The sequence below is a fragment of the Macrobrachium nipponense genome, chromosome 7, assembly GCF_015104395.2.
Source record: "Macrobrachium nipponense isolate FS-2020 chromosome 7, ASM1510439v2, whole genome shotgun sequence".
In the NCBI taxonomy this organism is placed as follows: Eukaryota; Metazoa; Arthropoda; class Malacostraca; order Decapoda; family Palaemonidae; genus Macrobrachium; species Macrobrachium nipponense.
This window is the reverse complement of record NC_061109.1, coordinates 111,679,829-111,693,053: the sequence shown is the minus strand read 5'-3', so window position 1 is coordinate 111,693,053 and position 13,225 is coordinate 111,679,829. Positions and strand designations below refer to the sequence as shown.

The window sequence follows — 13,225 nt, the reverse complement described above, 5'->3', positions numbered from 1 at the left end:
CTTGTGACTATTGAGGGAAAGTGGCCAATGTAGGAATCTCTCTGGACACCTTGAAAGAAAAAGCTTGTAAATTGATGCGTAAATGACTATGAGATGGTGGCGATGTTTTTATCCAATTTTCCAATAACAAATTTTTGAGAGAAATTTTGTCAAAATATCCAACATTTTCAGGTCAACATTTTTAAAAAGTGCAATTTATAGATAAAGATAAAATGTTACGAACAAAGTCCTTGAGCCAGCTCTATGAAAGTTGAGATTGGTAGCGCTGTATTTTTGTTCAGTATGCAATGATAATGATCAAAATACATATGTATATTGAATTATTAACCTATTATACTCATTTTAATGCTGTATTTATTTCATGCAAAATATTTGTTTTATTACAGCTCCCAATGGCAAGAGAAAGGGAAAGAGAGAGGGACAGAGATCGTGATCGTTACCATCGCCATCGGTATGTCCTGCATATTTATTTGTTTCATAATTTTCTGTTTGTGTGATGTGTGTTATTTTTTATTATCAAGCATCATGGAGTCTACATTTATAATAATAGTTAACGTTTCTGTGCTGTTATGGTAACAAATATTAGTTGTAAAGTAATTTTTATGTAAACATTACTCTGTTTTCTTAGTCCTTTCATGTCTTTTCCATCTTTCCTCTGCTACTTTGCTTTCCTGAACATTTCAGTTCCTTTTATATCCAGAACATTTCTGTTGTTCCTTTTATTTCCTGAACATTTCTGTTGTTCCTTTTGCATTTTGAGATTCATGCATCCTATTTATGCATCCTAAACATATAAGGTAACACACAGTCAGAGGTCTAAATGTCACAGAAACAATATCCATGGGATTGTTGGATCGTTGTCTTTCATTGCTTAATAAGGGATGGATAGTTTAGGTACTGGAATCAAAGATGGAAGGTTTTAAATGTCCATCAAAGGTTAGACTATAATTTCTTGTACTGGCTATCTCCTGTTGCCACCAAAACCTTGTGTTATTAATAACCAGACTCCAGCTAGACGCTTGAGAAAATACCCTTAAGACCTCAGGTTGATTAGTTACAAAAAATACAAATTTATTATTTTTATACATGTATACCATATGTATTACCATAACCAGACCAATAACTCACATTTTTAAGATCAAAGGACAGACTTGGTTGGTGTTAACATTGAAAATTAGCAAAAGAAATGTTGGACATCTAGGTGTGAATCAACCAAATTGAACATATGGATAGTGAAAGGTAGACAGCTAGCTGCTTGGGCCCAAAGGAGAAATTATGAAAAACCTTCAATTACTGCCAGCTACTCCATTCAGTCAGTGGCAGGATTGAGTATGGCTGTATACAAGTTGTTTTACTCTTAATACTTGGAAGTCGTATCGTCGTTCATTTTTTTCTTGTTTGAAGTCAGTAACTTTAAAAGGGAATAGCAGAGTGCAACTAGTAATAGAAGGGAATCCCAGGTTTGCAGAAATAATACATTTTGTGCATGTGAAAATTTTCAGGTATTTAATATTGACAGGTTATCTTATAGTGCTGTGATAAATAGTAATTCAGATACTTACGACAGTATTGTTGTTGGTAACAATGTATTTATATATATATATATATATATTTTTTTTTGCTTGTAGATCTCACTCCCGAGAGCGTGATGCTGGACGACGTGACAGGGACCGAGAAAGAAGGGATAGACGAAGCAGGTCTCGGTCCCGCTCTAGATCAAGGTCACCGTACAGCAATCGTCGCAGGTCACCTGTCTATATGTCTGGCCCCTCTGGAAAGCATGATGGTAAGGAAGGATAGAAAATTTTTTATTTGGAAAATGGGGAAATGCTTGTAAATTTTAAAGCTTTAGTCTGTAAGCAAAGAATGTCCTCTCTTAAAGGTGGTAAGAAAATAACTAGCATAGTCATGGGTTGAAGAAGGGTATGTGAGTGGCTACACATGACTTGTGACCAAGAATACATGCCAATAATCTCTTGCATACACAATTTTGTTAACTTTACCAGTTTTCCAGCTGGTCCTAGAAGTTATCCTAATGTTAAGATTGAGGGTTTGTTAGTTATGAAAAATACAAATTGATTAAAAATTCATCTTGTTTTCAGGTGGCTATCAGATTTGCTAATTATTTCTTTCATGGCTCAAAACATTTGTTCTAAAAAGTATATTTCTTACTAGAACTTTGGAATTTACTCAGTGTGTGTATTACAGTATACAATTGAACAATAGGCAAACCTTAATTTTCATTACTTTATCTACAATTTCATCAAGGTTCTTGCCAGTTTGTCAGAGTAGTTTAATTATCTGTATAAAAATTTTAATGTTGTTTTCTATGCTTTACTAAAAATCTTTATTGCTTTTCAGAACCTTCAATGGGGGAGTTGACAGCAGAAGAAAAAAAGATGCGGGAAGTTATGGGATTTGGATCTTTCCACACTACCAAAGGTAAGCATATGAAGAAAGCCAGTAGATTGAATAGTGTATGTGTTCTCATCACTTGGGAGTGTCTTGCAGAAGTAATGGATGTTGGTAGTTGCACAACACCCATTAATGAAATAACATGGAAAATAAAAATGTTTGTAAGTGGATTTAAATTGAATACGCATGCCTCTTGAAGCATGGAGCTTTTCCTGAGAAAGTAAGGTCAGATTTTTGAAAACTATTCTGTTTAGCTAAAATTGGATTGGGCGGGCATTTTCTTTAAAAAATTTTATTCACAAAATAGGTACTTGAAACCTTTTTTCTTACCCCTCTTGTATTGTTTTGTTTTATTCATTAATGTTATAGGGTAGGCACTAGAGCATTTTCTTTGATAATGTCATGGTTTCTTACCCTTGATTGCCAGGTTTTTGCTCATTCTTTTGTGCAGAGCTTCCACACTCGCTTTTGATATCCTTAGCTGATTAGAATGTTACAGATGGAGTGTTGACTGAGCTTTTGTTGTAGTCAAGGCCTTGAATCTTGAAAGTTCTCCAATGCCAGGTTCATGAATAATTTCAGATATAAGATTTATATGGGGTGGATGATTTTATTCTTGCTGGAATACAGACCTTCGTATTTTAAACAGGTTTTTCTCCTCAGCATGAGCTGGAGCATTCATTTAATCTGGTAACATGGAAACTGGTGGTTAAGGGGCAGTAAGGGTGGAATCCCCTTCACATGCCTTACATTTTTTTTCCTGCCCTCCGAGAAGAGTAGATGTGCTGCACTTGCTTTCTTCCCTGCTGTTGTTGAAAGCTCGTGGATGAATGCAAGGGGTATTTCATTGCTTATTTATTGGGTTGTTTTGCTCTAGTCATTGTTTTGATTTTGGATGGAATAAACAAAGATCAGTGGTGTAACAAGTACTGTGGCTGCTCTGTTTCCCATAATAGTGCTTTTTACAAAACTTAACTTACCAAGTAATTGCACAGCCATACTTTTCTACTGGCACGGCAGCTTAAATTTGAAGTTGCGAGAGTGATTCATTTGTTTTTAGTGTAGGTAACCACCCCGCCCTCCACTAGGGAACCATAGGTACAAAAACACAGAAAATCACTTCTTTTCTGCTGTCATTCAATGTGGCATCAGATGTTTTGGTGGCTTGATTTGAATTTTTCTTCACTTTTTCAGAGGATTTGGTGATATACTGATATTATTGTAGCTTTTCTGATTTTTTTTTTTATACACTTTCTACGATTTATATTGTCAGACTCTAGTGGTTCAAGTGTTAGATATTGTAGGGAAGTTTGCAAGACCCCACTTACGAAGGCGTTCAAAAGAGCTTACTTGTCCAAATGTGTTAGATGGGATGAGAAGTGAAAAGAGGAAGTTGGCTGCCAGAGCTGAAGTTAGAGCCAAGAGCTTAGAACCTCTCACTAATGTTCGAGTTTCTGATAATGATATTCCTTCTCCTTCCCTTGAATTTTCCCCCATCCTTAGTCCTCCAAATATTTTACCATCAACTCCTGTTCCAAGCTCCATGCTTCCGAACCCAATGCTGTGGCTACCCTAGAGTGCAAGTTTGACAGCAAATTTGATTTAGTGCTAAATTATATGTTGAAATTAGCGGAGTCATTTTAAGGCCCATATGGATGAGGTGCATAGTATTAAACCAGTGCCAGTGGAGGTGGTGTCTATCTGTCCCGCTGATTTTCCCAGACAAAGGTCGCTGTCTCACACCCCTGAACCTGGGGGGAGACATACCGAAGGTCAAAGGAAGTCAGCGGGGTTTGCTCATGGGCACTCTTCCCCTCATCCGATTTAGTAGTTCATGGTTCTGACAGCCATTGGAAAGACGTTGCTGTGACTAGTGTCCATCAATATTCGTCTGACTCAATCTCCCTAGCCCAGATAAGAGGTGCTTCTGGTGATTTCCGGTAGTCTCGTCTCTTGAAGACCCATCAGGAGAGATTCAGCTCCATCTTAGAAGCGACACAGAATGCTCAGTTAGTCTGCAACCAGACTGCAGTAAATGGTGCAGCCTGGTTCGTCATTCTCCCAAACGAGAGAGAGCCAGGTTTTGGCGTTGAAGGGTTTATCCACTAAAAGTCCATCTTCCGGGCAGACCCCATTCTGTCTTGGAGCGTCTGTCTCGTTCCGAGTACCCATCTCATTCTATTGTGGTGCCATCTTGTAAGGGCCCAAGTTCAGCTGAACACCCAGCTCCCAATATGCTACTACCTGATTCTTTGCCTGGCCTTGCGCATGAAGATCCTTCCTTTGCTCATATCAAGAAGCAATTTGATGATGTGCTGGGACTGCTGCATAAGGCTTCCTCTGGATCTAAGCCTTCTAGGAGTTTTCCTTGTCTCTGATCTCTTCTGAAGAGAAAGAAGTTGTCCAAGAGCCAACTCCTACAGCATGTGTGTCCCTGTTGAGTATTTACTGGCCAAGTTTCCTTCACGTTTTCAACCAGCAACCCCAGCTTCTCTGGCTTTGACATTTCTTAAGAGGAACCAGTCAGATGCTAGAGCTCTGCTGCCTTTGCAAGAAAGCGATGAGAGATGTAGAGGATTGTTTGTCTGTGAAGAGGGAATGGGAAGGCCACTTTTGCCTATCCTCCAGCCAGACTGACAGCTAGGAGATAACTCTTACACAATAGAAGTTCCATCCTTGGGAGGTGCATCTTATTCCTAAGGTGGCATCTCAGGTCTCATTGACTCTACTAGACGTTCGGCCTTTTTGTTTGCAAAGGTTTTTTTTGCCTCTTCAGAGTTTGAATCTTAACACCTTTCCAATATTCAATGTGTTGAGGACGGTACACAACAAATTCCAATCCCATCATAATGTTTTGATAACTAATGGCACCCTTTTGGCCTCTCGAGGAAGGGTTCCAAGACCTTCAGAAACTTCTTGTGGACTTACCAAAGTTACTGCCGCAAAGTCCACATCTCAAACAGCCACCTCTTTGAAGATTCTACCAAGGCCTGTCTGCTCTAGCTCTGACAGGTTTCAGACTGTCTGCAGACTTGTCAGGGCGAAAGGTTTTTCAAAGCAAGTTGCGGAAGCTATTTCCAGATGTAGACGTCAATCTGCCAGCTCATTTGCCAAGACCATTAGAACTCAAATAGTTGACTTTCTTCTCTTATTTTTAATTTTTTTTTTTTTTTTTTTTTAGAAACCAAGAGACTCAAAATCGACTATAAGAGGTTACAGAGCTATGTTTTGGGTTGGTTTTTAAACAGAGGTTTGGAATTAGCCACTAATCAGGACTTGAGTGATCTCATTAGGCCTTTTGTGACCTCTAAACAGGCAAAAGACAATATCATTTCATGGAACCTAGATGTGGTTCTTAAATGGTTAATGGGACCTGCTTTTGATTTGAGCTATCCTCCATTTATCTTAAGAACCTGACAAAGAAGACACTATTTCTAGTAGCTTTGACCTCTGCTAAATGAGTAAGCAAGCAACAGGCCGTTGACAAATGTATTGGATTTCTAAAAAGTTGATGCTCTTTGCTCTCTCACACTGGGTTCTTAGCTAAGAACGAGTCTCCTTCCAATTCCTCATGAATATAATATGTCCAGAAGAAAATGAAAGGGTCCTTTGCCTGGTGAGGGCACTGAGGTACTACTATTTAGACAGGGCTAAAAAGATCCAAGGCCTCACCAGTAACCTTTGGTGTTACGTTAAAAATCCGTCCAGACCTATGTCCAATAAGGCTGTCTTTCTTCCTCAGAAGCCTTATTCTAGAGGCACACTCACAAATTCAAAAAGAAATTCTTCCTACTATTAAAGTAATAGTGCATGAAATCAGGGCTGTCACCTCTTCATATGCTTATAGACAATTTGTCTCTTTCAGCAATCCTCCAGTCTACATACTGGAAGTGCAATTCTGTTTTTGCATTATGCTGTTTGAAAGAAGTAGAAACGACCTTCGAAAATTGCAGTACCGTAGGTCCACTTTCAGTGGTTGGCACAATATTAAGGGAAGAAGCATAGGAATCATTCCTTCCTATCCGTAACTTCATCGCCTTGAATTTTAGGTGTAAAGTTTCTCTTGGGAAGCCTGGGGGTACTGGTACCTGGATTACCCACCACTGGTACCCGGACTACCCACCATTTGGTAGTGGTATGATGGTATTTTCATTATTATGTTGCTATCGGTGGACATAACATTGTGTTGGTCGGTATATTTTGTTGGTTCTGTGCCCAGGGCAAGGGCAGTTTTTTATCTAGTTAACATTGTGGGTGTTCGGAGTACTCCTTCACTCTAAAGTACCCTCAAAAGTAGAAGGCTTATCATGGATGCCTCCACTGAGTCACTACAGGTCTAGAAGAACAATGACCAAAAGGCAGTGATCACCTGCTCTAACTCTTGCCTGGTAAGGATACAACAGGCTTTTTTTATTAAGGCTAACATAATTTTGTTTCATTTTCATAATCAGTATTAACTGTGTTTGAAGCAAATATGCCCATTTTCCCACCACCTATCAGTGTGGGATTCAGCTGTGTAATTGCTAAGTTACTTATATGAAAATGGTATTTTCTAATAAAATTGTTTCATTTATACTTACCAAGTAATTACTGATTACAGCCCTTCCTCCTCCTGTCTTATGGACATAAAGCACAAAAGAAGTGATTTTCTGAGATGATGTACCTATGATTCCCCGGTAGAGGGCAGGCTTGTTACGTACACTAAAAACAAATGAATCACTACTGTGAATTTAAAATTTTAGCTGCCTTAGCTTCCTTAGCTTCCTTGCCAGTAAAAAAGTATAGCTGTGTAATTACTTGCTAAGTATATGTGTAAAAATTTTATTATAAAAACACCATATTTGTATTTGTAGGGGGAAAGCCATTCACTCAAGCTTCCTCTGCAAGAAGTTTGTTGGCTGCACTTCTCTGTCTTCGGGAAATTTTTGTAAGAGGAGAAAGAAGGATAAAAGTGTATGCCAGCTTCACGGGAGAATACTCTCCCAGGTAATTACATTGTTCACAGTTTCACTCGCTGGCAGCTTAAAAATTGTGAAAATTGCAGTAGCGCCAATGTCAGTGTAGGTACTAGCCCCGCCCACATTTATGGTGAAAGAGTAACAACTTCAGCAAGGAGTTCAATTGTTTTCTGCCGGCTCTCGACTGAAGTTCAGTTGTAAGCAGTCAACTTAGGTTTAGTTTTTGTTAGCTTTGCCCTTGGAGTTTGGTGAAGTATTGTAGCTGGGTTCACCTGTTTCAAAACTTAATTTTTCCTTATCAGTATGTCTGACACTAGCGCTGCTAGTGAAGCCTGTAATACCAGACTGACAAAGGAGAAGTATAATTTGCACACTTTGTGCATTGAATGTAGAGGTGAGGAATGTTCAGTTGACAAGACTTATAATGAATGTGCAGGGTGGGATCCTAAGAAATGGAAGGTTTTGGTTTTCACTAAACCAAGTTAGAGAGGGATAGGAAATGTAAGGTGGCCACTAGATCTGAGCCAAAGACAGTAGAGTTTAAGACTTTAGATAATTCTGCTAAATCTTTAGTGGATAATCCTAATGTTTCTATATCCGCTCCTGCATTGTCTTCTGTTCCCAGTCCTTCAACTACTGCTCCTCTACCCAGCTCCCCCTACTTCCGATCATGACCCCCTTGTCAGCCTCGAATAGAGGGCATATGGAGGTCGGTGGGGACTGCCCACGGACACTCATCCCCTCAGTCGGACCTGTTGTAGCGTCCCAGGTCGCAACAAGGGATGGTGGTTGGAAAGGCATCCAGAAAGAAATACAAGCTGTCCTTGTGTTTAGAGGCATCCAGCCCCTAAGAATAGCCGCCAATGGTGCTTTAGTGATGAATCACGGCCATTGGGAAGGCTTGTTTTGGACATGGTCTGCTCTCCTCCAGTGGTAGTCTGTGAAATCTTATTGTATTTTTGGGACTCCGAAGCATTTTACTCTGGAATGATTTGTACTAGAGCCAGGGCATACTTCTGTCTCGAAACATTACTATTCTTTTTTACACCACCCGAGGGCGCCAGAGCGCTCATGAGCAGCAGAGCTGCCTAGTACTAACCCTGAGCACCCAGTAACAGCTAGGGACACCAGAGTCTATAGTTTTTCAGCGCTCGCCTGTATACAAGCCCACTTCTACAGACTGCAGCATTCCATGTGAACTGACTTTGCCATCGGATTGCTTGATGACGCGTTCTGTAATGTGCTCGACGCCAGGTGCCACATGAACTGACTTTACCTTCGCATTGCTTGACGCATTCTGCAATGCACTCTATGCCAGATGCCAAGCAAATGTTGCCAGCCATTCCTTTATCTTCCACGAATCCTTTGCTTTTCCCAATTCATTGTCACTTCTCTGATATTTTGAGTCTACTCAAGAAAGACCCCTCTTCTAACCAGAACCCTAGGAGTTGTTTGCTGTCACCCATGTCTTCAGAAGAGGATGGTGAGGATAGTGTTATGGATCAAGGCTCACCTCCAACTACTTATGCAGTGTTATTGAAGTACCTGCTGCATAACTTCCCCGGTTTCTTCACTACTGTCTCTCCAGCCTGCAGACAACAGACTACTGAAAATGTTACTTCCTTCTTTGGCGAGGAAGGCTCTCAGCGAATTGGATAGTTGGCTAGCTGAGAAGAGAGAGCATGGGAAGTCTCCATTTAGCCATCCCCCATCTCATCTTTAGCATTGGAGGTATTTGGCTTATGAAACCGGGGAAGCTCTCTCTCTGGGAGTGGCTGCCTCCTCCTAGGGAGACTTCTTCGGTCTCAAAGACTCATCATGCAGGTCAGCATCAACGTAGCCAAAATGATGGTCTCCCCTACAGAGATTGATCATCTTAAAAACCTCTTGAGGGTTTATGAGGTTCTGAGTTTCCTGGATTGGTCGATGGGTGCATTGGCCTGGAAAATCAAGAACTTTTCCTTACTACCGGAAGACAAACCGTTTGATTGGCTAAAAGTCTTTTAATAATTGGATGAGGGCATAAGGGATGGGACTTAGGAGTTGCATTGCTTAACAGAGCCTTAGGTATCCTGAAGAAGAGAGAATTCTGGTGCTGTTTTACTACAAAGAGTATCACTTCTTCGCAGAAGTCCACACTATTATATTCTCCTGTTGACCTCCAACACCTCTTTACCTAGTTCGGCTGTGAGTGATATTTCTGCTTTTAGGGCTTCTCGGTTGTTTTGCTAGGTGCCCTAGGGATCTAACTTCTGCAAGCACCAGGAATGTTTCTCCCCCTTCAGACTGCTCTTTCAAGGTAGCAGAACCTGAGTCTAGTCTAGACCATGATTAAACCTTTGTTTTTCAGCTTGACCTTTTAAAAAGTCATCAACTTAGCCGTCTACCCAAAAGTGAGCATCGTGTCCCTTTGTAGGAGCAAGGCTTCTACATTTTTGGAAGGAGTTGAGTAAAAGGAGAGGGGAGGAATGGATGATGTCAGTGCTCAAGGAGGGTCACTCAATCCCCTTCAGAGAAAACCCTCCGTTGGTCAACAAGCCTATTGTGTCGACCACCTACTCGCTAGGCTCTGAGAGGTTTTTGGTACTGGCGAACGAAGAGGCCTCGCTCCTTGAAAAGAAAGTTATCGAGGAAGTAAAGGCCATCAAGTCTGATGGTTTTTACAATCGTCCATTTGTGGACAATTTTGAATATGAGCGCCCTGAATTTCTTTGTAGAAAAGACAAGTTCAGGATGGAGACAAGCCACTCTCATGTCATCCATTCAGAGGCAATAGGATGGCATTCATAGACATGCAGGATGCTTATTTCTACATCCCTATACATCAAAAGTCCAGGAAATACCTACGCTTTGTCATTTGTTCATATGCGGCACAAGTCTTCAGTCTCAACAATAAGATAGACTTGTACTTGGAGGGAGGTACAAGTACCCTAAACCAGCTGGGAGTGTAACCCACCTGACTACCCTTCCTAGAAGAACAAGTTCTAAAGAAGCCGGTCGAAGCCTGTTAGAGAATAGGCAATTTTATATCCAAAAACTCGGCCTTTTGGGTTGAAACAATATATGACCAGATTCATTACATTCCAGGAACAAAAGAAAACTGCTTGTTCAAGCAACAAACTATGCAAACCACAGAGGAAGACACTTGCTAGTGTATGGAAGGCGGAGAGGAGGGAGAGGGAGGAGTAGAGGTTATTGTTTGGAAGGGGAATCTCCCTCCAGAAGGACTTCAGGTATCAAGGACCTATCTTGGGTTACTTTTCTTCGTTTTTTACTAGCACTAACTGAGATTACTTCTCCATTTTGGCTTTTACTGGCACTAGGACCAGCTTGAGTCATTAGAACCCTATTGCACAACAAAACTGTCCTGAGACATTTGTTTCTGGCGTTTCTCTCCTAAAGTTAAGTATGGCATTGTCATTAAACTTGTTGGAGACAAGGAGTACAACAGCTTTGTTGGGATAATTCTCCACAAAATTTGTTATATCTCTCCACTTTGTAACCATGTACTTAATCACTGAAGTAAGCACATTATATATGCCCATTTGTTTTCTGAATTTTTCAAACCAACCTCTGCTGGCCTTAAATTCACTAACAGCAACACTTGCAGGCATTTTCTCACTGAGATTGGCATGCAACATCCTCCAACACTTTGCTATTAGTTCTTTCTTAAATTCTATATTGTGTCTCACCTTATTTACATTAGGGCTGGGACTTGGAACTTTTTTGGCCCCATGATGGCTTATTTGGCGGTTGCACTCTAGTCAAAAAAGCACAAAATGCTCAAAGACAACATACAGAAAAGCAAAATGGGGCATGAGAGAACATTGGATGCTTTGTTTGGGTGCTTGGTACAGGGCCTAGTCAGAGAGTACGAAATCCAAGGATATGTACGAAACCCAAGACAAAGTTTCATCAGAAGAAGAAGACGAAAACCAAGGTTCCACTGTACATTTATTCATTATAATTTATGAAGGGCATAATTTAATGCATATTTGTGTTGACTTAGGAAGTGATTCAAATATTTATGCAGAATATATTTTATTCTGAGGTGAGAGTGTAATGGTTGAAAAAAATTAGTGAATATTGTTTTTAGGTCATCTTGAGATTTTAAGGGTTCGTAAAGTTTTGAAATTATATAACAAGTAGTTTGGATTTTGAAGCTTTTAGTGATTCCGGTTAGTCTATTAGGTTGGGTTAATGTTAACTGATCAAAGTTATTCACAGAGAAAAGACTCCTACTTTAAGAGGTGTTATGCCTAGTATTAAACATGCGATTTCTGGTGTTGTGACAGCTTACTTCCCAAACACTCTAGAGTAACATGGTCTCTTTGGTTTTTAGGGAAAAAAGTGGAGGGGAACAACGTTGGTGCGGTTCACGTGATTATGAAGCGGAAATACCGCCAATACATGAACCGAAAAGGGGGCTTTAACCGCCCCCTGGATTTTGTGGCATAAGTACCCCATGGAATGCTATGTCATATGATTATGACCCAAGAAGGATATAATATATATATACTGTAAAAAATAAATACGGAAGCTATTGCCAAAACATGAAAGTAAAGCAGTTTTCTCTCTCTCTCTCTCTCTCTCTCTCTCTCTCTCTCTCTCTCTCTCTCTCTCTCTCTCTCTCTCTCTCTCTCCTTTATTAGCTCTGGGTTTGGACAGTGAAAGATTAATTTCCATTATCCATTATTAGTAAGTATCTCTCTTCCCCTTGCTCTCCTTCACTCTCAGTAATGTCAAGTATGTAGTACTAACAAAGCATTGCAATTAAAGTATATTTTATTAGCTTTTCATTTTTTAATTTTCTGAAATATATATATGGTGGATTCTTTTCAGCTCTGTACATGTTGTTTGCTTTAGGATGTAAATTACACATTATTGTCTGTAGGCAAGTATTGTAAATCATTACGTTGCACTTCTAACTAGAAATCTTAACCCTTTGCTTTATTACTGTAGTTTGCAGTTAACATTTGAACAGTTTTTAATTTCTATATCTGACAGTACCTAATTGTGAAGTATGATTTGTCTATTTAATTTACCTGTAAAATGTGCACATTTATTACTTATGTAATGTTCATTTGAAATAAATTTATAGGTTTGTACGTTAATGTTTTTATTTGCTAGTGTTAGGTACCTTTCATTGAAATTCACCTTAGCAAGTGTTCTTGGCATTTATATTAATGGAAGGACTGAATTACCACCAGATATACCTCTAGTACTTGACCATTAAATGGAGTAAGCTGCCCTTAGTAACTACATTTAAATGAAAAAGCCCAATATTGGTCAAGGAAATAATCTAACAGACATACAGTGAACGATCTTGTGAGTTATGTAGGTTTAGATTCTGAAGATCACAGTATACTCTGAATGGAAAAGTGAATACTTGGTATGAAAGAAATATTTTCATCTACTGTATGTAATATGTAAAGATTTGTGAAGTCTCTTTGTGAACCACAGGAAAAAAAAATAAAAAAGAAAAAAGATTTTATAAAAATGTGAATGCAAGGATTATTTTGCAAAAATGCCCTTGAAGATTATGTAGTTAGAAATTCACAGTTTCTGAAATTACCTTACCTGTCCATTATAGTATAGCCTCTGCGCCATGGGTAGTTTGACATAGTGGAAAAAAAGAAAATGGAGAAATACTGGTTTTTTATGAATAGGTATTGGTCTTCTAATAGATGGATAGAGGACTTCTATCCATCTACTTCCCCCACTCCCCACCAAGGGACCCATAGGTACAAACACTCAGAGCTGATTAGTCTATTTCTGTCTCTGGTTTTGGTAGGAGTTCGACCGATGCACTTGGCTTTCTGTTGGTTAGGTCCTTTGCAGCTTCTCTTTGA

General features: G+C 39.6%; 1 protein-coding gene across 1 annotated transcript; it reads left to right on the top strand.

Annotated features, from left to right (window-relative positions):
• Positions 1-323: 323 nt before the first annotated feature.
• LOC135217374 (U4/U6.U5 small nuclear ribonucleoprotein 27 kDa protein-like) lies at positions 324-12,481 on the top strand. Its single transcript, XM_064253219.1, has 4 exons — positions 324-451; positions 1,629-1,786; positions 2,362-2,442; positions 11,716-12,481. Exons 1-4 carry the CDS (start codon positions 393-395, stop codon positions 11,829-11,831), a joined length of 414 nt encoding a protein of 137 aa, XP_064109289.1. The 5' UTR covers positions 324-392; the 3' UTR covers positions 11,832-12,481.
• The last annotated feature ends 744 nt before the right edge of the window (positions 12,482-13,225 follow it).

What these genes read in the sequence shown, in the direction of transcription:
- LOC135217374 (XM_064253219.1), top strand. Translation starts at nt 393, where the DNA reads ATGGCAAGAGAAAGGGAAAGAGAGAGGGACAGAGATCGTGATCGTTAC. An exon ending in GATCGTTACCATCGCCATCG is followed by an intron (nt 452 to 1,628) that starts GTATGTCCTGCA and finishes TTTTGCTTGTAG; the next exon opens with ATCTCACTCCCGAGAGCGTG. An exon ending in CCCCTCTGGAAAGCATGATG is followed by an intron (nt 1,787 to 2,361) that starts GTAAGGAAGGAT and finishes ATTGCTTTTCAG; the next exon opens with AACCTTCAATGGGGGAGTTG.